Source organism: Vidua chalybeata, chromosome 20 (genome assembly GCF_026979565.1).
Source record: "Vidua chalybeata isolate OUT-0048 chromosome 20, bVidCha1 merged haplotype, whole genome shotgun sequence".
Lineage (NCBI taxonomy): Eukaryota > Metazoa > Chordata > Aves > Passeriformes > Viduidae > Vidua > Vidua chalybeata.
In genome coordinates, this window is record NC_071549.1 from 6,372,602 (window position 1) to 6,395,178 (window position 22,577).

The following is a 22,577-nucleotide window of genomic DNA, read 5'->3' on the forward strand; positions in this document are numbered from 1 at the left end:
AGAGAGCAGCAGGAACAGCCTTGTTCTTCAGACAGGAGCTAAGGAAGATTTGGTCTGAGCGTGAGTTGTGCTGCTGGGAGCAGCCCTTTTATCCAGTCTTTCCCTATATAAATCCCTGGGAAATGTGAGTGTGAGAGGAGAGTTCCTCTCACCTGCTGTTGAGCACTTTTCATCCAGTGCAGTGCCATAGATGGAGAGAAGGGACACAGGTTATCTGCTCTGCTGGGAATAACCTGCTTCTTGGACTGGACACAGAGCTGGGGCTGGGCTCAGCCTCCCCCTAAACCACGTAAGGAAGCTGCACCGAAGACAAGGGGGGTTGGTTTTTTTGTAAAAATTTATTCAGCATAATCTGGCAGAGGTTATACACAAACATCTGCAGCGTGCTCTGCACACACTGAGCACATCTGGGGATGGCCTGCAGTGTATCCCACATTCCAGCCAGGAGCAGGGCTGGGTAATGGCATTGTGTCAGGAGCCAGAGCAGGAGACAGAGCTGAGGCTGTGAGAGAGGCAGCAGTGGGCGAGAGGCATTCAGGGCTGGCTGTGGCTGCAGCAGGATGGAGGAGAAGGGGAAGGGTGTCTAAGGCAGGTAGAGCAGGATGCACAGGCTGGGCTGTGGAGCTGTGCCATGGATGCAGCAGGAATTCCCCATGGAGCCGTGGGGCAGCAGCAGTGCCCAGCCCTCCCTGGTCAGGCAGCACTGGGGCACTGGTATAAATACTGTGGGAATCAGACTTCCAGTTATGGCTAAGAAGAAGAGGAAAAGCCATTTTTCCTGAAGGTGCTGCTCTGAGCCTGCGGAGCTGTGTGGGGAAGGGGCAGTGGGGACTCCCAGACAGGGAAAGAAAGGTGGGGGGGAAGCTCATGTTCATCCCATGGCCAGCCCAGAGCAGTGGTAACCTCTGCAGTTTGTATTACATTGTGTTTGTGTGGATATGAAAAGTTCCTATGGTATAAAAATAGAGAGCAAGAAATGGGACAGCTGACTTCAAAAAAAGGTAAGTCTCTGGCTCCTGATCAGTGAAGTTACATTATGGGTTTTTCAGGTTATACCTTGTAACCATAAACTAAAACCAACAAAAATTTCAAATCTAAAACATAGAAGTTTCCACATCAACTCCATCTCTCGTAGTGCATCTCATCCTTGGCTATAAAGTATTTACAGGTTTTATTCATTTACACAATATGGCTTCACTATATTTGTAGCACAAAGCATTAAAACACCTCCGAGCAAAATTCTTCATAAAACATTCTGAATACAAAGTTTGGCATTTCAGTGATTTGGCTGAGAAAACAGCAGAGTTACTTGTTTTTTGATTGTGCTATTTTTTTTTTGGTGATGACAAGCACAAATTTTGGTCACTTCCATCAGGGCTTAACTCTCCCTCAAAGCCCAGCTGAAGGTCCCGAGCTGTGGTTGCAGGGATGCTGTGCTGGACCCCACACTCAGTCGGGTAAGGAGGAGAGGAGAAGGCCTTTCTTTGGGACTTTGAGAGTAAGACAGAGAGCAAGGATGTATTTTGTGGTTGTTCTGAAAGTGCAGGTCTTTGGTAGTAACAGAAAGAGCAAAGCGAGGAAGGGGGGGTTTGCTTGGAGCAATGTTCAGCCAATTCTGTGGAGGGAAAGGTCCTGGAGCAGGGAATTTTTCATCATCGGGAATTCAACCGAGGAGCGACCTGCAGGAGAAGGACAGGTTTGAAAGTGTGTTCAAAATTCTGCAAAAGTTTTAATTCCTGAACATGCTGAGGCTGTTGTGAGGATGGGCAGCCCTCTGGTCCTGCTGGGAGCTCTCAGCTCTGCTGGAAGGCGTGTCAGTGCAGTCTGGATTTGTTCTGGATTTATTTCTGAATAAGCTGGGGTCTGACAGTGCATAAATCAGCTGTGGGGCTGATCTGACTGCCAGGATCACCACAAACAAGCTGAGAAGGGGAGAGGATTTTATTTGAGTTTTTTAATGTATTTAAAGTTTTTCTTCGCTGTAGAGTAAATGAATCTTGGGGGTGGAAATAAAAAGTGAGGACAGTCCTTGCTGAGTATGAGGAGCCCTGTGCCCAGCTCCAACTAGGGGAAAGGCTGGGATAGCAGGGCACTGCCATTGGCAGGAACATCCCATGGCATGTGTCCCATGCCAGAATGCTGGTTTGGATCCAGGGTAAGTGATCCCCAGCCCACACTCACCACTGTTAGATGCCCGTTCTTGGCTTTGGCTATGAGCAGTTCTGATCCCGAGATGAAGTCGATGATCCCTTCTTTGCCTTGTCCCACTGTGAACTTTATGCTGTGAAGAGCAAAGGGTGAGAAAGCCCTGGTGAGTGTGGGACTCTCCAGGAGCTGGGTGCTAACAGAGCTGCAACAGATGTGCTCTTGGCTGAGGTGGATTGGGTACATTTGGATGGGGTACAGGAAGAAGCAGGGCCCTGATATCACTCACCTGCCCTGATTGATGTTGATGTTGTTGATTTTGTTGGCCAGAATGGCTGCTTTTGTCAGTGTCTCAATCACGTGGTCACTCTGCAGGACAACATCACCCTGGCAGGAGAGTCCATGCTTTAGGATCATGGCTTTGGTGTCACTGCACCAAAACTAACCCTGCTGTAAGGGACAGGGCCAGCACCAGAGGGGGCGAACAAGCACTGCTGAGCCCCAGCTGAGAACACAGGGAAATACCAGTGAAAGAGCTGGCACAAAGTCACACTCCTGTCACCTTGTCACCCCTCCTCCCAGGTGGATGTGCTCCCCGGAGGAGGGAGGGATGAGCCCCCAGTACCTTCTGCTTGTTGTCCTCGCAGTGCACGTGCAGCACAAACAAGTTGTCGCTCAGGCTGCTGACGGAGATGCCTGGGGAGAGACCGGAGTGTCACTGGCACTGCCCGCACTGGGAGGGCTCACAGCCTCTCCAGGAATGCAGCAACTGTTCCCACCCAGCACAGCTGAGAGGCTGCAGGGGGCTGAGGGGAGAGGCTTCAGCCCAAGGCTGCAGGGCCCACACTGCAGCAGGCTCAGCAGTTTCCCCCTTCCTAAGAATCTGGCCCCTGTCGGATATTCTGAGGGCCAAAAGCTGCAGCAGTGGCTGTGCAGGAATGGTGCAACTCCCCCATGGCCAGACCCTGCAACTGGGAAATCACTCGGGGAGGGTTGAGGGAGATGAATTGAGTCATTTTGGTGACATTTTAGGAAGCTTCATTTTAGAAAAAAGCAATTTCAAGATACTAAAATGCTTGCCAGGATCAGCTCATCCCATTCTTGTCCAGGACAAAGATAAATTGGAGTTTGTAGTGGTACATGTTAAAGTGCAGCTGAGGAGCAGGGTCAGGGGCGTGCCCAGCCCCATCCCTGTGCCATTCCCACCTGTCAGGTTGGAGTAGTCGATGCGCTGCTTGATCTTGGACTCCTCCACCACGATGGCCGAGCTCTGGGTGAGCAGCAGCTGCCGTGCCCTCGCCTTGTAGCCCCTCCTGTCGTACTTGACCACGGGCACTGCATACTGAAACACGAGTGAGCAGGGCCAGATCCCACCTGGGGCACTGCCAGCCCCCAGCAGGCACAAACCAGGGCTTGGGAAACCAGGAATGCAAAAAAGTTCTCCGTGCCAGAACTTCCTTGCTGCCCCAGAGCAGCTCTCAACACACACTGGTGGCTGCACTGCCTGGGGACTGGCAAACCCAGGTTTGGTGTCACTCTGGGGGTTTCCCTCTTCCCCTCCAGCTGTAACCCATTCAATTCTTAACTGCCATCATTAAACTGCCCAAATCTCCACTTTCTAATCCATCAACTCTTCCCAGATTGTCCTCAAAAGTATTAGAATGTAATACAATGTAAAATTCTTGCTGCACTTTCTCCAGATATCTAATTTACCCTTCTGCTGAATAACTGGGAGCTTGACAAAAGCTTGACATCTCTCACCTTAAGTGCTTCATTTTCTAATGCCTGAAGGACTTTAGTATTTATTTCTTCTCTACCTGTATTAAAACAAAGAATTTAGGTGGTCAGAAAGGAATTTCCAGCAAGAAAAGAGTTCATTAATTCCCCCCTTCCTCCCTTCTGTTAAACTTGGCAACCCCCACTCACCCAGTCGAGTGTTGATGAAGAGCCTGGGAACACTCTGAGGATAATTGTCTTTTTTACCCTTGAAAATCTCACTGGCAATTACTTTTTGTTCCAACTGTAAGGACAAAAGAAGTGTTCTTATTTAGTATAAAATTTCTCCTCATTAAAAAGATACATCTGTGTTAGAAGAGATGTTCCCTTTGTGGTCATCTTTTAGTCTTAGTCATAATTTAGTCCCTGTTTGGATGAAGAGTCACCCTAAACTGTCAGTCCCTGGAGGTGGCAGAGCTCCAGCCCCTGTCAGTGACCTGAGCCTGGCTGGGCTCCTTTGCTCCAAGAACAAACCAGGCACTGGGAAAGTGGGAAATCCCCACTGCTGTACCTGGGGCCAGCACTGACACAGGACAAGGCACCTGGGATGATTTACAGGGGAAAATGGGGATAAAAGAGGCTCCTCATCAGTGAGTCTGGTTTGCTGGGGGAAAGCAGCTGCTGAGCTGAGTTAATCCCATGTCCCTAATCACAGGCTCAGCCCCAGCCTCTCATTCCAGGTGTCCATGCACTGCAGAAGGTGAGAGATGGTGCAATGAAAAACCTTCCTGGCAGTTACAGCCAACATCTCCTATTCTGTCTCTTTACTGAGCTTTTTTTTTTCAATACAAAAACTCCCTCCCCCTACCTTTCCATGAGATGAATCAAATCTCAGTATCATTTTTATTCTTTTTAGCTACAACAGAGCAGCTGAAATGGTTCCTGTAACTTCTCTGTTTGGAAAATGACTGGGTTTGTGTCTGCAGGATTCTTACTCTCTACTTTACATGGTACAGGCAGAATAATGCAGCTTCTTATATTTTTAGATTCCATGGGCAGAGTAGCAGGGCTTTTCAATAGAGAAATTATGTGGGGGCTTGGCTCCAGAGCCTGTTTAAATAGTACCTATTGAAATATGTATAGAATGGGGTCTCTTCTATGCACATTCCAGGCTTTTAGTGTTTTGTGTCCAACCTAAACCCAAATCAGTGACACTGTTCCTGTGGCACCCCGGAAAGCAGCGATTCACAGCCCTCAGCTCCCCACTGCTGCCCTGAGGCCCAGGGCAGGGCCTGGCCCTCCCATCCAGCTGCTCCCCTCCTCCATTCCCTGCGAGTTCTGCCCTTGGCAAGGTCAGGGAAACCCTGCAAAGCTGCCCTGTACCTGCTGCTTCCACTCGGGGCTGATCCTCTTGCAGTAGGTCCAGACCATGTTCTGCATGCAGAGCCTGCGCAGGAGCTGCGACGCCTGGGGGAGCACGGGAGAGGGGACGGGTCAGAGCTGGGGATAAACTCACAGGGACAAACACCCAGCAGCCCAGAACCAGGGGCAAACCCACAGGGACAAACCCAACAGCCCAGAACCTCTGACAAACCCACAGAGAAAAATCCAACAGGCCAGAACCAGGGACAAAAACCCAACAGCCCAGAACCAGGGACAAACCCACAGGGACAAACCCAACAGCCCAGAACCTCTGACAAACCCACAGGGACAAACACCCAGCAGCCCAGAACACTGATAAACGAGGGTGAAACTTGAGAGGGGCAAACCCAACAGGAACAAAAACCCAACAGCCCAGAACCACTGACAAACCCATAGGGACACACCCAACAGGGACACACCCAGCAGAGCAGAACCACTGACAAACCCAACAGAGCAGCAGCAACTGCAAAAAATGCACTGCTGGGTTAAAAAGCTGTTGCCTGACCAAGAATTAAATAATAAGTAGTTGATTTTTTGCCTTTCTCTATGAGGGTTTGCCCTGGCACTTCTCCAGCTGCTTTAGAATGGGGAATAAACACCAGGATCCCTCCTCTGCACTGCTGTACCCTTCCATCCAAACAATTCTTTGAATAAGGTAACTGGGTTTTCTGCAATATTTTGTTTTGAGCAGATAAACCAATTCAAGCAGATGCAGGATAATAACAGCAACAGAGGGAACTGAATTTGTTAAGAGAAAATGGAAGGGAAATTCAGACTTGGATGAGAAGCCCAGGAGAAAACAGTGTTGCAATAGCAGCAGGATATAGAATATTCTATAGAAATAGAAGCTGCAATCCTCTAGGCCTGGATTCCCCTCCCACATCCCAGGGCTCATTCCCACCTCACAGAGTGATGGGGGAGGAGTTGGCCACGATTTGTCCAAGACATTTTTTGGTAAGTTCCTCTTGAGGTTCATCAGGAAGGAGAATCGGATGTAATCCAGGAAATACTCGTTCTCTGGGCACCGCGGGTGGTTCCGGTAAATGAAGCCTTTAATGAACCTGTGGGTGTGGAAAATATTGTTAGAAAATTTTAAAAGTCATCCAAATTAGTGGTATTTAAATGTTCTATTTCCTGGGCTTTATTTAATTGTTGTAATTTATTTAAAAATAAACAGTAGTGACAAGAAAGTTTCTTTTTAGCATTTGATTGTTAAGGAATGTGATGTCTGAGGGCTTGGGCTGCTCTTCACACACCTCCTGATTGTCTCCACTGCCCATTTCCTCTTGGCAGCTTTTCGGCGTCCCAGGGTTCCCCTCCACCAGGACTGGATGGTGATGGCTAAAAATAACACAAAGATTTTGCATTAAGGGAGCTCCTTCATCCCCAGACTGACTCCACACAAAACTGGCACCAAAAAATGCTCAGGAAAACCCACTCTGGAAATAACCAGCTTTCAGTGGGGCATGGGGGCATGAATATGAGTTTTCAATAATATGATACACAGGATAAATGTCAGTCAAAGGATGTGAATTCTGTGGGAACTCCCTCTTTCTGTGATTCTCGTACCTGAGTGTTTCATGGTCAGGAATTTCTTCCGCCGGTAGAAACCTCTCCACGTCGCCTGCATTTTTGTGGCTGGAATTGCAAGAAAAGCAGCAATTTGCAACTGTGACCAAGCACATTTGGGTAGAAAAAGACTCAACTTTTTAAAATAGAAATTTACTGCAAGCGTGAGTGCCTCACCCAGACTCTGCTTCCTCACTTCCAGAGCATCTTCTGTGGCAAACAAGGTCTTGGGAAAGCGGATAAAAATCTTTGTTCTGGAAATAGAAATGCAGAATTACATTTTGCATGCTGGAGCAACTTGCTTTTGGCATCCCCTTTGGGCTCTGTAATCTTTGCCTCCCCCATTATCTAGAGAAGCTTCATTTCAAAGGGACAGCAGGGACATGAAATGATTCATAACCTCAAACTGAGAACACAGAACTGACCGTCCCATTTTGTATTCTTCTGGTTTGTAGCCAAGATGCTTCACCAGCACAGCCACCCCATCGTAGGGCCGCCCATCCCACGTGGGCCACGTCTCTGGACACAGGGATTTGTACCTGGGAATTGGCAGGAGAGCAAATCTTAGGGAGAGAAGTGCGATCCAAGGAGCAGAAGGGTCAAGGGAAGGGAGAGGGGTCATGGGAAGGGAGAGAGCCCAAACTTCCCACCCCTCCAGGTGGAAAAGCTGCCCCTGTGCTGTTCAAAACAGCTCCCAGCAATGGGATGAAGCTCAGGGAGAGGGAGCAGCAGAGGAAAGAGTTCCAAAGTAGCTTCACCTCTGCAGGAAAACCTCGTATTTTCTGCGGTAGGCGAAGCCGGCTCTGCGCACCCGGAGGTTCTCCATCAGCCCCAGGTATTTCACCTGGTGTCGGATCAGGACTTCATCAAATCGGTCTTGGCAGGGCATGGAAAGGGACAAACACAATCAGTGCACAGCTGCCCCTTGCTCTAGAGAACGGGAATGTTCAGCTCTGGTTGTATCTCACAGGATTATCTTTAACCTCCAACGAATCCTCACAGCACAAATCCCACACAATTTTGTGTCTCCTGCCTTCTCCCCTCCCATCCCTTCTTAATTACTTATATTTAGTTCCAAAATGAGGTTTTCCTTTGGGATGTTTTATGCATAGAGGAACCAAAACTGAAGGAGAATAAGGTGATTATAATGAATTTACACAGGTCAATAATTCTTTACTTTTACCACCACCTTCCTCTACCCAAGAGCAGTGCTTCTACTGTGATTCCTGGCTGCTGGCACTGCCACCCCCTCCCTACAGAAGCTCAGGCACAGCCCCAAAATGAACCCAAAATTTTCTTATGGCTCCTTTCTGTGCCTCCCTGACTGGGATACAGTCCCAGGGCCATACCAGCCTGTTTGGCATCGTTGGGTTTCATGCAGCGAATGTAGGAGGGCTCTTTGGACATCAGGATTTCCATGAGTTTGGAGAGGCTGTTTTTGAACTGAGTTGCTGCCTAGGAGAAAAAAAAGAAAACAACACATGAAGGGATGACTTGGAGCTGGCTACAAACCAACAGAATACAACACGAGGGGTTTGCATTCAGACCATGTCAGAGTTCATGTTTCAAAAAGAGGCAACAGCCACAGCCCCCTCCAGCTGTTGAGCTCTCACCGTTTCAGGTCTCTTTTTGTCTGTCAGCTCTGTCCTATCAAAGCACTGGTTTATGATGGGGTTCTCTGAGTTGCACATGGTCTGCAGAGAGAGATGTTTTCAGAGATGAAGTACAGAGAACTACCAGAGAAATCTGAGGACAAAACTATTTAAAATAACAAAATGAACACTGGGATCTCAATCAGTCTTTTCAGAGCACAGCCCTGTGGACACACAGCCTCCAGGTGGAGTCTAGAAGAATCCTTTCCCTCAGGTGCCACCTGATTTTAAACCCAACTCCTCATTCTGTCCTGGAAACTCCTCTCTCCACACTCACCTCCTTCAGGTTCCGGAAGAGAAGGTCATTGTTTTTATCTAGAAAACCTGGAAGAAAAACAAACCACTCAGGCTGTTCCACTGGGACTTCAAGGCAGGGATTTGAGATTTGAAATTAATCTGGTTGATCAAATGATGTGGGGATGGATTTAAGTCCCAGATTTTTGGTTTCTCTGTGTTACCTGCAACACTGTAGGTGACATCCCCAGCGTAGTGCGAGAGCCGGAACTCCTCCCGCCCCAGCGACTTGCGCGTCTTCTGGTCAGCGAGTTTGTGCCTGGGGAGGGAGCAAACACCTTCAGGAGAAACAAAATCCTGCAGGATTCACTTCAAAAAGCACCAGGACATTCAGTCCTGGAGCAGGACTGTGCAGAGGTGAGCAAGGAATGGAAACTGGACTTGGGGATTTTCAGGTAAATAAAGTTATCAACCAGCACATCATAGAAGTGTCATTAAATGTATTTATATTTAATTAAAAGGGGAATTTTAGTGTTCTTTGCAGAGTGGTTCTGTGTGTAGACATCCTAAACTGAGCATTCAGAACAAAAGCAGAACATTCAGACTAAACAGACATTTGGGGCTCCAAAACTGAAGTAAATAATCTGCAAGGTGGGAGGTGAGTCAGTAACTCAGAGTTTTGTTGTCCCTATTGCATTCTGAAGCTCAGTCAGGCACTTAGTGCTGACAACCCATTTTATATTATCTTAAATATCAATCAAATCTCTCTGTAAAAGTAAATTATCATCTTTTATGTGGGACCCAGCACGGTGAGGATGTTATTCACACACTGGAATCCCTCAGCTGAGAGAATACTCACGTGAGAAAATGAGGGTGGTTCTTCACAGTCTCCTCCAGTTTCTCCAAGAATGTCGTGTCTGTGGCATCCCCAGGTCTCAGACACTCTTCATCCTACAAACACACAAATTCCAGGGATTTCTGACTGGGCTCTGCCTCTGAAATTCTCCTCAAGTTTGGCCTTTCCACAGATAAACAACTTTTAGCTCAATAAATGAAGAATTCTTGAGCTGAAAAGGAAAACATTTCCCTCCTTGCAGACTGCCTGGATTGGGAGCTGCTTTCCCCAGAGCCCATGGAAGTGATGCAATGACTTTTAATGATGTCACTATTCAGTGTATTATTGCTTTTTCCACCTACTCAAATACTTACAACAAAAACACATTTTCCCCCATGTTTCACCCCTTGTTTTCCACTACACTGCCCGAAATTTTTCATTCAAAACTATGTTTTCAACTCACCAAAATAGAAATGATGCCTTTGAATTTCTCTTCCACCAAATCACAAATTATTTTGTTATTGAAATACTGAACTGGTTCCCACTGCAAAGACAATAAATCACACTTAGATGAAAACAACTCTAGACTGGAAAAGAAATGTAAATTTCAGAACATTTCAGAGAGCACCTGATTTAAACAATCTTTCTGTCAAAGCTTTTTCACTCATCACATTTGTTTTCCTGACATTGCCTTTATTAAAAGCAGGGTAAAAGCTTGGGATGGCATTACTCACTTCCAGCTGTCTCACACAGTTACCAGGGTTTCAAAAAGAAGGGAAAAAGGAAAGTTCTTTAATTCCTTGATTTGGAGATCACGGCAGGATCTCTGGGAGGAGAGGGAAGGGGGATTTGGGCTCTTACCGCAATGCCCTCGGACTCGTACTCCTCCTGCTCTGACTTCAGGGTCAGCTCTATGAAGAGCTGCTGCAACTTTTCATTGCAATAGTTAATACAAAACTGCTCAAAGCTGCAAAGAAAAATCAGAAAAATAATCACTGTAAAGAAGGAGGTACGAACAGCAGGAGGAGCAGGGATACAGTGAATCAAGAGAAATAGATTTTTGTGAAGTGTTTCTTTACTGACTGCATGCATTTAGTAAGTTTGTTATTTAGGGAAACTCAAAGAGTTCCGGAAGGAGGGAAAAATGGACATGAAGGATGGAACATGGAGGAACACAAAAACCTTGAAGAAAGGCCCAATAACACTGCAAATTTGAGAGCCTTGGTTCAGTGCTACCTGCCAGGGAGGTTCCAGACTCTGCCAGTCCCATCCCTGGTTTATCAGCACCATGGGAAGATGCCACAACAGCCACCCCTGGGCTGGAGAGCTGGACAAAGGCACAGCTCGAGGTAAGGCATGAATACACCCAAAAAACAACAGCTGATTTAAAATACCAGCACCATTAATAGCTGTAAATGCTAATTATTAGCTGGATGTTGTAAGGGCATTAGAAGGCCTGAGATTAGCAGTTTTTCACCTGATGTCCTGACATTTAAATGCCACCTCCTTTACTAAGAAATTGAATAAAGCCTTGTTTCACAAGGGAGAGAAAACACCATAAATTGAATAATATAATTCAGAATTTATCAAAACAAACCTGTTGTGCTGGAAAACCTCAAACCCATAGATGTCCAGCAATCCTAGAACTGTTGTACTTCTCCAGCCTGGAAATTTCTCTTCCTGCAACAGAGCAGAAAACAAATGTAGGTATTTACTCACAGCTATGATCCATGCCTGGATCTCCATCACCTAATCCCAGCGTTTACTGCACAATTCAGAAAACAAATTAATTTAGAAATGACTAAAAACATGGAACTTGCTTTGAGGCTGAAAGATGTGGCAATTGCTTTCACATTTGGCAGGATCTCAACAAGCAGAAGGTTCACTTGCCTTGTAAGCCAGGGATTTGTTGACCTTGTTGACCAGCCAGGAGAAGGTGCGGCCGTAGACGGCCTTGGCGAGGGCGTCCCTGGCGTAAGCTGCCTGCTCCAGGTTCAGGGGACTCACCAGCTGCAGGCAGGAGCACAGAAAACCCCTCAGGATCCCCTTTCCTGCCTCATCATCACTAAACAGCCACTCAAAAGCACCCTGCTCCTGCTCAGCAGTCACCAGTGGGACCCCTGCAGTGACAGGGTGACGAGGGAACTGCTGGCAGAGCAGATTCATTTAACCCCATTTGCCTCCCAGATCCCCAGGGCCTGTTCTTACCTCCTCCCCTTTTGCTATGATCTTCTTGTGGATCAGTGCATCCCGAAGAACAGAGCCATCCACTGCCAGCAGCTGCGTGCAGGATATTCTATTAATTTATGGAGCTGTACATTCCATTTTCCTAAAATCCCAGCCCAGTGAAACAACCCTTTATTTCCCACTCACACTGAACAACTCTGCAGCATCAATCCCTCCCTTCCCTCCTTTCTGGCAGGGATGTGAGCTAACAAATGAATTGGCTGCAAGGAAGTGACCAAGCAGAGGCACTAAGGTGGTTCTTTAAAACTCTTTCCCAGAGTCTATTCCTCCCTCACTGTGGAAGCCTCAAGGCAGGGGTGGGTCAGGTGGTAAATAGAGAAGTTGTCAATTAAATGGGTTTGATGATAATATTTGCATTCTATTTAGGTAAAATAAAAGTGAAATTTATGAGAATTTCTAAATCACAGTCTAAAACTATATGATGATATTAAGCTCAAAGTAAGGAATCCTCTACAATTCACCTTTCCTGTAATATCTCCCTCACTGGTGATACTCACCCTGGCCAGGTATTTAATCTGATTCTCTGTGGTGACCTGAGCATTCCCCTGCTCATCAGCAGCAAACTGGACATTCCCCAGGTGCAGGACACTGGCCACAATGCTCAGCAAATCCTGCCATGGAAGCAACAGGCAGAGATCAGGATGATGGAATGAACACACAGCAAGGTTTTTGTGTTAAATCACTTTTTAGGAAAGCATTTTGTATATTTTCCAGGATTTTTGTGGGGAATACATTCACTCTGAATCGATTCACTGATTTCAATCAGAAATCCTAAATCAAAGCAGAAAAAATCCTTAGAAGTAGGAAAATCTGTGCTGCTAAACCTCACCTCCACCTCACTGTCATTGAAGCCGATAACAGACAGGGCTCTCCTCATGATCTTCCACTCATTTTTGTCATTTATGGAACTGACCCTTGCACAGTGACCCTGAAAAGACACAGCTTGATATAAATAAGTAAATAAGCATCAAAGATACATTATCCATGCTCAATGCAGTGTGTTTCTTTTTATAGCAGTCACCTCAGAGTTACTTCTGAAGTGAGGGAAGGAAATCACAAAGTCAGCTGGAGATATTCCAAGCCTGTAATATAACATTTTAAGAATTCTAGTTAATATTCACCTTTACTAAATAGTGATACTGCTGTGGGTTCTTCTCAAGGCCCAGCCTCCTGAGCAGGTCCTCCTCCCCTCCTTCCAGCAGCTGGTAGAAGATGTGGAAGTTCCTCTCGCCGTGGTTCTGGTGCACAACTCGGGATTTCTCCAGGAGGTAGTTCAAGATGTGGCCCCCGACAGGAGCGCCCTAAACCAAACCAGACACGTGGGAAGAGTTCATCAACACAGAGGAAAATGTTTCTGCTTCTTGATTGTCTGTTAAAAGACAAGATCTGAAGCAAAAGCCCACAAAAACACAGAAAATGATCTGTTGTTTTGTGCCACAAGCTCTATTTCAGCACGGTGGTGATTTGAGTGCAAAAATTCCTTCTAGGAATTCACCACAAAGGGAAAGCACCAAAACTGAGTGTGGAGGGGTTAAAGGAGACCTACAGGCCTGGAGGATGGCAGTGCTGAGCTCCTCAGCCCCTGCACTGTGCCCACCTTGCTGGTGGAGTTGGATCGGTGGACACAAACTCTGTGCAAAGTTACACAGGACAGGAATTATCTTCAGATGTCTCAGCTGGTTTATGTGGATTTACCTGGGGAGTATCCATTGGCACAGAGCACTAGAAATAAAATACCCTAGAAATAAAAGGGTTTGATCTCAGTGTCTCCTTGTACAGAGAAGTAAGGGAGGAATGAAAAGAGAATGAGTACCAGAAGATCCTCTGGACCCAAACTTTGCCACCACAGGCTCTGCTTATGCTGTCACCAAGGAAATGCAAAGCACTCACTGCACACACACAACAATGCAAGAACACAGAGAGCTCCTACAACTGGGACCAGTCCTGACACATGAACCAGATTCCAAGTTACCCTGTAATCAAACTGCACATCCATGTACTTCCCAAACCGACTGGAGTTGTCATTCCGAAGGGTTTTTGCATTTCCAAAGGCCTGAAATGAAAACGATCAGAGAAAATTAAGTGAGTACCAAGTCAGATTATTTATAAACACTTGGGTGAAGCTGCCAGTTATTTATTTACAGCCCAGGAATTTCCTTCCTGGAAACCCAGAAGGAAACAGATTGCTCCCTGAATTCTAAGGCTGATCTTAACACCCTGTGCAAGCAGTGCAGATGGAACATCCTCTGAAAACACTCCCATCCCCCCTGCAAGCTGATTTTAATGCCAGTCCACTGCTGGGAACATATGTCACGTCTGACAGCCTTCCCCAAGCCTCCTCTGCCACCACAGCCATTTGTCACAGCCAGAGGGGCTGCAGGGCTTCCTGCTGCTGGGAGCTCACCTTTCCTGGGACACAGGGCACAGGGATACAGGGCACAGGGCACAGGGACATAGGGACACAGGGCACAGGGATACAGGGCACAGGGACATAGGGACACAGGGCACAGGGATACAGGGCACAGGGCACAGGGACACAGGGCACAGGGACACAGGGCACAGGGACATAGGGACACAGGGCACAGGGATACAGGGACACAGGGACACAGGGACACAGGGACACAGGGACACAGGGACACAGGGCACAGGGGCACAGGGCACAGGGACACAGGGACACAGGGCACAGGGACACAGGGACACAGGGATACAGGGACACAGGACACAGGGACACAGGGCACAGGGACACAGGGACACAGGGACACAGGGACACAGGGACACAGGGACATAGGGACACAGGGCACAGGGACACAGGGATACAGGGACATAGGGACACAGGGCACAGGGATACAGGGCACAGGGACACAGGGCACAGGGATACAGGGACACAGGACACAGGGACACAGGGACACAGGGCACAGGGACACAGGGATACAGGGCACAGGGCACAGGGACACAGGGACACAGGGATACAGGGATACAGGGATACAGGGACATAGGGACACAGGGCACAGGGACATAGGGACACAGGGCACAGGGATACAGGGCACAGGGACACAGGGCACAGGGATACAGGGACATAGGGACACAGGGACATAGGGATACAGGGATACAGGGATACAGGGACATAGGGCACAGGGATACAGGGCACAGGGACACAGGGCACAGGGATACAGGGACATAGGGACACAGGGCACAGGGACATAGGGACACAGGGCACAGGGATACAGGGCACAGGGACATAGGGACACAGGGCACAGGAATACAGGGACACAGGGATATGAGGACACAGGGATACAGGGCACAGGGACACAGGGATATGAGGACACAGGCACACAGGGCACAGGGATATCTCAGGGCACTGCACGCAGCCAGGGTTGGACACTAGAGGACACCACAGCACCAGAAAACGAACCCAGCCTGTCTGAGCTGCCCACTGGGATGTGCCCCTTTGCAGAGTCCTGCAGTGACCCAGAGCTCTTCCCATGCCAAATCCCCTCTGTCCCCAAACCCCATCCATGCCACATCTGCTCCTGGAGGGCTGGGAAGGGCCAGGAGTGCTCTGGCTGGGAATCAGAGCAGGATTCCCTGGTGATGTGCCCACACAGCATTCCCAGGACACTCTGTCACTGCTCCTTGGGGTCCTGCTGTCCCCAGCGCCCCCACCGGGAATCGGGAGCATTCCCAGGGCCAGCATTCCGTGGGAGGTACCTCCAGGACGGGGTTGGACTGCAGCAGCCGGTCCTTGACGGTCTCGACCTGCTGGCTGGCGGGGCAGGTGACAGCGTAGTACTGCAGGATCTTCTTGGTGGCCTCGGTTTTGCCGGCACCGCTCTCGCCGGAGATGAGGATGCACTGGTCCTTCCTCTCGGTGCGCAGCGAGCGGTACGAGTTGTCTGCGATGGCGTAGCTGGGAGGGGACAGCTCGGATCAGCGTGTCTGCCTGAGAAATCCCGGCAGAGACATCCCCCAAAACAGCCCCAGGCCATGGGCTGGGTGAGATCACAGCTCCTGCACACCGGTGACAACACAGGACAGCACTGACCCCTCTGGTCACACCCCAGCCACCGAGCCAGGCTTCTGCAGGGGCATGACACAAACTGGCAAATTCTTTGAGACTGTTCTTTTGACTTTTTTTTTCCTGACAAAAAAGGTATAAGTCGACTAAATTGTGCAGATCAACTGGCTTTTCTAAATATAAATGATCTCTCAACACTGGTCTCGTGGGACAGAAAAGTTTTACACTCAGGAAACACCTCGTTCTCCACTGGTATTTTTTCTTCCTTATCTTCTAAGTGATGACACATTCAGAAGGTCATAACAGAATTTTGCTGTCTGGGTGGCTCCAGAGCTTCTCTTGGATGGTGGGAAGAGCTGGAAAAGCCACAGATTAAGGAGCATCCTGCAGGTCCCCTCTGCCCCAAACCCCAGGCACTTCCTCTCCCTGCACAGAGTCTGGCCCTGCCCTTCTGCTTCCTCCTTTGCTGCTTTTTCTTTCATTTCTGTGCTGTGAGCAGACAGGATCTCACACCCAGGCACACTCCTACAACACCAGGCAGCAGCAGGGGATGAGTGACAATGGTGACAACTGCTCAGGGGCACAGGGAAAGACAACCTCCCCAACAACACTTTCAGCTCTCACACGTGGTGAGCAAGCAGGTATCCTGTCTTCTTCACACACCTGACAACATATTAGTAGCTTGGCTTTTTAAATTTTCTTTTTTTTTTCCTTTGTTATTTTTTGTAAACTCTCCTGCTGTGCTATTAATTAGAAGTAATCACACCAAAATAACAGCCCTGGCCTTCTCCAGTCTATTAATACTTGGTGCTAAGGCAACACCAATGAGCTCCCTTGGCAACACAACTCACCCCACAAAATACATCATGTCCCTCTCTTCCCATCCAGATTCTGCCTCTGGAGTCTTTTGGAAAACAGCTGAATAAATGCAGATTTAATTTGGATTTGAAGAAGTGGCCCCTGTGCCTTTATGGGGTGGTTTATGGCCTCGAGAGCTCAGTCAGGCACAGACAGAAATAAAGGAAATAAAGATGTTCATGGTCCCATTTGCAGGCCATAAACAGGACAGGATGTGACAGATCCCTGGGAATATGCTGGGTTCCAAGCCCATAGGGATAACTTTCCTCCTCTGAGTGTGATGCACTTCCTAGAAAACCCAGTTGAACTATCTGACACTGGAATAGAGATCTTAAAGAGTTTTGGCTTTCTGGACTCAGTTTAGAAGAGGAAAAAAGATGAGTTACTGGAAAAGGAGAAACCCAGAGCACCATACTGCAGATGGAGCATTTTGATGCTCCTCAGAGGATTTTTAAATGCATATATAATCAAATAATGCAATAAAATAATCAAATAATGCAATGGAACAGCAGAAAATTCTGTTCTCCCAGTGGGAGCAGCAGGATCACAGCTCTCCAGGGTTCACTCATGAGCTGCACATTTTTACAGCTTCTGAAGGGACTTGTTAAAAGGAAAGAAAGCCTAAGAAATAATCAGCTACAGTGTGATTTAAGTGGAATTAAAGCACATCTGCTCAGTGCTTCATGCTATCCGTGAGCATTGTCATCATCCTGTACCTACTGCACATTTAAAACAGAGCCACACTCCCAAGGATTTTCCAGAGAGTCCCAAAATTCACATCTAAGGGTACAGAAGTCCTTCCCTGACCACAGGCGAAGGGAACTGAGCAGGTTTGAATGCAGGGTTTTTTAGGTTTAATTCTCCCCCATCTGTGTTCACATTGTAAAAATCATATTTTTGTCCTAACAAATCCAACTTGAAGTGCTGTGACTTTCCCAAGTAATGGTGTTTCTCCTCCTCTCTGTGCTTGCAGCACATTCTGGTTTGTTTACTCTCCTGGGCTATGTGCCAGCAATAAGAAACAACCCAAATAGTTTGCTCAAAAATAATATCATTTACTCTTCCAAGATATCTTAAAAAAAAAAAAAACAACAACAACAAAACACAACACAACATAAAAAGTCCTCCAAGAGGTGCTCAGAATTTGGCCTTTAGTCCTGAAGAAAAACCATTCTGAAGCCACGTGGCCTCAGCTCTCAGTCATCTTTTTCTTTCAGTCTGACAAAAAAATTCAAACGCTTTCAAAAATAACTTTAAACCTCAAACTTTTTTTTTTTTTTTAATGGGAAATTGGGAATGCTCACCAAGCCAGACCATGTAAATAAATACATTCCTTGTTCCAACAGGCTGATGGTATCTTAGCAACAAGGGAAATACCAGATAAATATTGGTCAGGCAGTAACAGCAGAGGTAGGAAAGAAACCCCCACACAGCAGAAACTCTTTCCCCTACTTAGCCCCGGACACAGAGACCCCAAATAACCCTGGAACAATGAACTCCTGTCCTGCCAGGCCTGGGTAAGCAACTCTGTTCCTGCAGCCAGGAAGGAACCAACTCCCTTTCCAAATACTGCTCTTGCAAAGGCAACTCATCCATCCTCTTTGGAGAGAGGAACAGGAATAGAAAGAGCCTCACACCACACCCTCAGAGGATCCTCTCTGTCCCTAGGGCTTCCAGGGCTGCAGCTGGGACAGGGCAAAGTCCTGTTTGCCTCTTTTCACGTGTCCCAGCTGTGTGGGAGTGACAAAACCTGCCCTGGCACCCACTCACAGGTGAGGAGAAACTTCATAGAAGCTGACGCCGCGGTACCGCTCCATGTTCTGCTTCGTGTAGATTTCCAGTTCCTTGTAGGGATTCACAGACACCAGCACAGAGCCAATGTAGGTCTGGAAAACAGAACAAAGAGCAGGGAGCTTACAGGAGGTCTGCAGGCACAGCTCAGGTGTCTCTGGAGGCTGGACACCCATCCTGGTGTGCTGGGGATGCTGCTGAGCGTTTCCAAACAGGTCAAGGGTGCTGAGGAAGAGAAATTTCAGCTCTGGGAAAGTGACACTGCTGGAGTTGTGCCAGCCATGTTATCCTCGCTGAGTAAAAAGCACCTCAAATGGTTTTAGGGTTTCCAACAAGCCACAATTCTGGGTTATTTCTGATAAATATTTAGGATGGGGACTTAGGAGTTCAAGTCTGGGGTTGGTGGAAGTGACTGAATTCAGGAGCTGGAAGAATGTGGTGGGAGTTGGATTTTCAGTGCTGTCAGTGCCACCAGATCTCAAGAGGGGCACTGCAGCGAGTCCCTACACCCAACAAACGGCAGCACCCCAGACTGGTCCTGGCACAAGCCCCCATGGCCTGCGTGAGCTGCCACCAGCACCTCCAAACCCCACTGCAGAGCCAAGCTGGGCTTGTCCCGTGCAGCAAGCACTCTCCAGGTCACGGAGGGACACCCTGGTGACTGTCCCTGTGCTACTCACGTAGATCAGGTTCTCCTTGAAGCGTTTCCTCAGGTTTTCAATGAATGCAGCTTCGCTGGTGAAGTTTTCCAGCAGGACAAAGTCCTGCACCCCGACGCGGTCCCGGGCCGTCAGAGCGCTCTCCATGGTCAGCCGGATGCCGTTGGCTCCCAATCCCTGCAGCCAAAAGCACAGGGAAGTTGGGATGGCTGTGGCTTTGCAGGCACTTTCCTGAGTCCACAAGAACCACAGTTACCCTTGGATAACCATATTAAAATGAGATATTCAAGTGGGATATTAAAATAATCCCACTGTTGCTGCTGAAAACGGTGATTACAGCACTTCATCGGTTGTCTGCTCTAATTGCTTTGAGGGAAGACAAGTCAGCATTAGGGAAAAATTACTGCTTAATTTCCAATAACTTCAAATCAACCGAAGAAACAAACACTTGCTAAAGAGAATAAAACTTGGATTTCCTTTCCCAGGCATCCGTTAGCAGGAGGGAGACTGAAATGTGTTCTCTCCTCTCTCTGATTTCACAACGGGAAGCTGTTTCGAGGTAAGGAATCTTTTATGACTAATGATGATTCATCTCAGAAGCAAACAGCTTCACGTTGCTGACCAATTTAAAAGCTTTAGCAAGGCACCCAGTGGGAAAATTCGGAGAAAATTGAGAAGAAATGAGAAATGGGCATTTCTGCACCCACACCACTGAATTTAGACCATGACACCGACGTGCATCGAGAGACTCCTACCCCTGACCCTCCTTTAAAGGTTGCATTTTCAACGTGATGTGGGTGAGACACAACCATCTGTGGAAAGCACTCAACTGCTGACTCCTGACTTCACTGTAAAGCAGGGAGGGGAAATCTGCACCCAGGGGTGACTCAGTGGCTGCCTGCTGGGGAAATCTCTACGCAAGGGACAGAGATGGAGAAGATGAGAGGCACCACAGAAACCAGAGACAGGAGAAACCACGTGTGAAACCCTCTGCCTCACACCTGCAGAGGTGCATTTCCTTATCTTCTTCAACCCTTCTTACTCTGCAAACTGCTCACAGCAGCACCTTTCTCCTCGACCATTTCCCTAAAGCACTCAGAGATCTTTTGGGATGTTGCACAAACACCAGAGGGGTCTGTTCCTAAAGCAGGCTCATGCACCAACAGCAATCCCAGACATCCATCACAACCTGGGAATGCCAGACCCTGCACAATGATGAAGATGACATTTACTGACTCACAGAGTTGCTCTCTGCACCTTCCCAAGATGTAAAAGTGGTCAAACCACAGGACTGGTGATGTGCAGGGAGAAAAATAAACCCAGCCTTGGTCAGGAAGAAAATTTACCTGAAGTTGTGTTAAACAGTAATAAAAGCAAGAGTCACTGAAGTATCAATTTGGGTCAAACCAGGTGCAAATCCACTCAGTCTGCAGTTGTTTTGATTCACCAGTTTCTTGGTAATTTTTTTTTTTTTAATTTGGTAAATGATTAGTAAATGAAGTTTTGCCTATTTCTGCCACTTCTAATTCGCTTCCTCCCTGTAAGCCTGTGCAGAAATGATTGCCTGAACCCAGCAGTCTTCAGATAGGAAAATCAGTTCAGTCTGGAAATCTCAAATCCAGACCCACTCTAATGGCTCAAACACCACAAAGAAACATCATTTCATTTCCTGTTTTCTTTTTTCCAATTAATCTCATGGTCTGGAAGGCCTGAGTGCTAAGCTTGGAAAGACACAGCCTGGGAGGAATTCTGCAGATACTCTCATGAAGTAATCGTTCTAAAATGGCCAAAATTTCCCAGGCCAAGTCCTTCACAGCTTCAGCAAAATGCTCTGTTGTCTTCTACCCTCTTTGCCAAGGTGAGGAGAAAAGGGATAACCCTTGGAGAAGGAAGGTGATGAGATAAGGAAAGGAAAATAGAGATAAATCACATACAAATAAACTCTGCTTAGAAACTGGAATCCTTCTATCAGAGCAGTGCAACCCCAGAGCAAGTTTTGGCCAAGGTGATGAGAACAAAGGCAAAACCAAAGGAAAATAACTCCTTTTTAAGTGGGTAAATTTACAACTACAGTCCTAAAACTCAGCTGCCTCAACAAGGACTGAGGAGAAACTTCCACCCTCGCACAGTTAATCCCAGTTTATATAATCCTGAAGCCTTTCACAGAAAACGTCACTCCAGCAGCTCTTTCATCAGCCCCTCCCTGAGGCCAGGACAAAGTGATCCCAGCTGTGCACATCCACGAGAGGGAAGAGTCAATCCATCCCCCTCACAACGCAGAAAATTCCACTCCTGCCTCTGGGACAGGCATTTAAGGCCAAGAACTTTCGGTTTCCTCCAGTTTTTGTCTCCTCATTCAACTCCAAGCCCTCGCCGTGAGAACAAAATAACCACCTCAAATCTGCAGTCAGCTTGAAACAAAAGCCAAACCAACGACTGCAAATGGCTTTTTGGTGATAATTAAATGTGCCCAGGGGATGTGATGCAGTCAGAGCCTCCTGAATATAAACTTCACTCAGTCTTGTACCCTCCCAAGCCCAAGCTGAGTGCAAATATAAGCCAGAGCTGAGCAATAGGCACTGCTCCATGCCAGCATTTTGCTTTATTGCATATGTCCAAGTCTACCACCAGCTTCAAATGTCAGTGTTAACTGTTTCACTGCCACTGACATCAACACATGGGCCACAAAAGGAGGCGAAAATAAATCCTTTTTGCAAAATGGAAACAGAACAGTCATGCAGAAGGAAGGAAGTGGGGAGAGAAGACACTGCTTGAGAAAAAATAATCACAGTGATGATCATATGTTCCTACTGAATGATGAATGTGACAGCAAGGCACTGAATAAATTAAAATAACCGAAGTGTTGGTGAGTTTCTGTTAGCAGGCAGGCACCAGATCTGGTGGTTGTAAATTAATGCTAGAAAACCCAGTCTGGGGGGTTAAATGTGGTACAGTGGAGCTACTTAACCATTAAAGCAGTTTGTCTATGGACAGCACTGATTCTCTCGCTGTCTTTGCAGGGGATGAATTTCTTTGTGCCAAACCACCTCTGACTGATGTACATTTACAACACCCTCTGCTCCAGGCAAGAGATCAGCTTGGACCACTCTGACAGCCCTGTGGCAGGAAGTATATTCCAGATAACTGGGAGAACACAGGCTGTGAGCTGTGATCAGACCCTTCCTTGTGGAAATCAGCTCTTCTGGAAGCTGCCAGGAGAGCGCAGTGGAAGAGGAGCTGCTGTGACACTGAGGGAGGACAGGACCCCTGTGCAGCTGCACCCTTTGGTTTGCCCAGGACTTGTGCAATAAACCAGGCTGGAAATCTGACAGGGATTAAAACGAACTCAGATTCTTTTATTGTTTTAATCCAGCTCATTTTCCCACACTGGTCCCACGTGTAATGACAATGGCCAGGGATGGGGTAATGGGGAA

General features: G+C 47.6%; 1 protein-coding gene across 4 annotated transcripts in view; it reads right to left on the reverse strand.

The window, feature by feature from the left end:
- Positions 1-319: 319 nt before the first annotated feature.
- MYO1C (myosin IC) overlaps positions 320-22,577 on the reverse strand; it is a 50,405-nt gene continuing 28,147 nt past the window's right edge. For 3 of the 4 annotated variants that reach the window (XM_053961035.1, XM_053961037.1, XM_053961038.1), the window contains exons 2-32: positions 19,165-19,320; positions 18,464-18,579; positions 15,529-15,727; positions 13,793-13,873; positions 12,942-13,121; positions 12,650-12,748; positions 12,318-12,431; positions 11,782-11,853; positions 11,464-11,583; positions 11,171-11,253; positions 10,435-10,540; positions 10,037-10,117; positions 9,598-9,689; positions 8,963-9,057; positions 8,782-8,828; positions 8,466-8,546; positions 8,202-8,307; positions 7,611-7,728; positions 7,278-7,391; positions 7,030-7,106; positions 6,853-6,921; positions 6,540-6,624; positions 6,185-6,344; positions 5,245-5,328; positions 4,072-4,165; positions 3,907-3,962; positions 3,352-3,487; positions 2,771-2,841; positions 2,435-2,532; positions 2,182-2,281; positions 320-1,679 (exon numbers count right to left, since the gene is read on the reverse strand). In XM_053961035.1, the coding sequence (XP_053817010.1) occupies positions 1,653-1,679; positions 2,182-2,281; positions 2,435-2,532; positions 2,771-2,841; positions 3,352-3,487; positions 3,907-3,962; positions 4,072-4,165; positions 5,245-5,328; positions 6,185-6,344; positions 6,540-6,624; positions 6,853-6,921; positions 7,030-7,106; positions 7,278-7,391; positions 7,611-7,728; positions 8,202-8,307; positions 8,466-8,546; positions 8,782-8,828; positions 8,963-9,057; positions 9,598-9,689; positions 10,037-10,117; positions 10,435-10,540; positions 11,171-11,253; positions 11,464-11,583; positions 11,782-11,853; positions 12,318-12,431; positions 12,650-12,748; positions 12,942-13,121; positions 13,793-13,873; positions 15,529-15,727; positions 18,464-18,579; positions 19,165-19,320 (3,117 nt within the window). In that variant the 3' untranslated portion in view covers positions 320-1,652. Of the gene's footprint in view, positions 1,680-2,181; positions 2,282-2,434; positions 2,533-2,770; positions 2,842-3,351; positions 3,488-3,906; positions 3,963-4,071; positions 4,166-5,244; positions 5,329-6,184; positions 6,345-6,539; positions 6,625-6,852; positions 6,922-7,029; positions 7,107-7,277; positions 7,392-7,610; positions 7,729-8,201; positions 8,308-8,465; positions 8,547-8,781; positions 8,829-8,962; positions 9,058-9,597; positions 9,690-10,036; positions 10,118-10,434; positions 10,541-11,170; positions 11,254-11,459; positions 11,584-11,781; positions 11,854-12,317; positions 12,432-12,649; positions 12,749-12,941; positions 13,122-13,792; positions 13,874-15,528; positions 15,728-18,463; positions 18,580-19,164; positions 19,321-22,577 lie in introns of all 4 variants that reach the window. The other variant, XM_053961036.1, reaches the window with a different exon arrangement.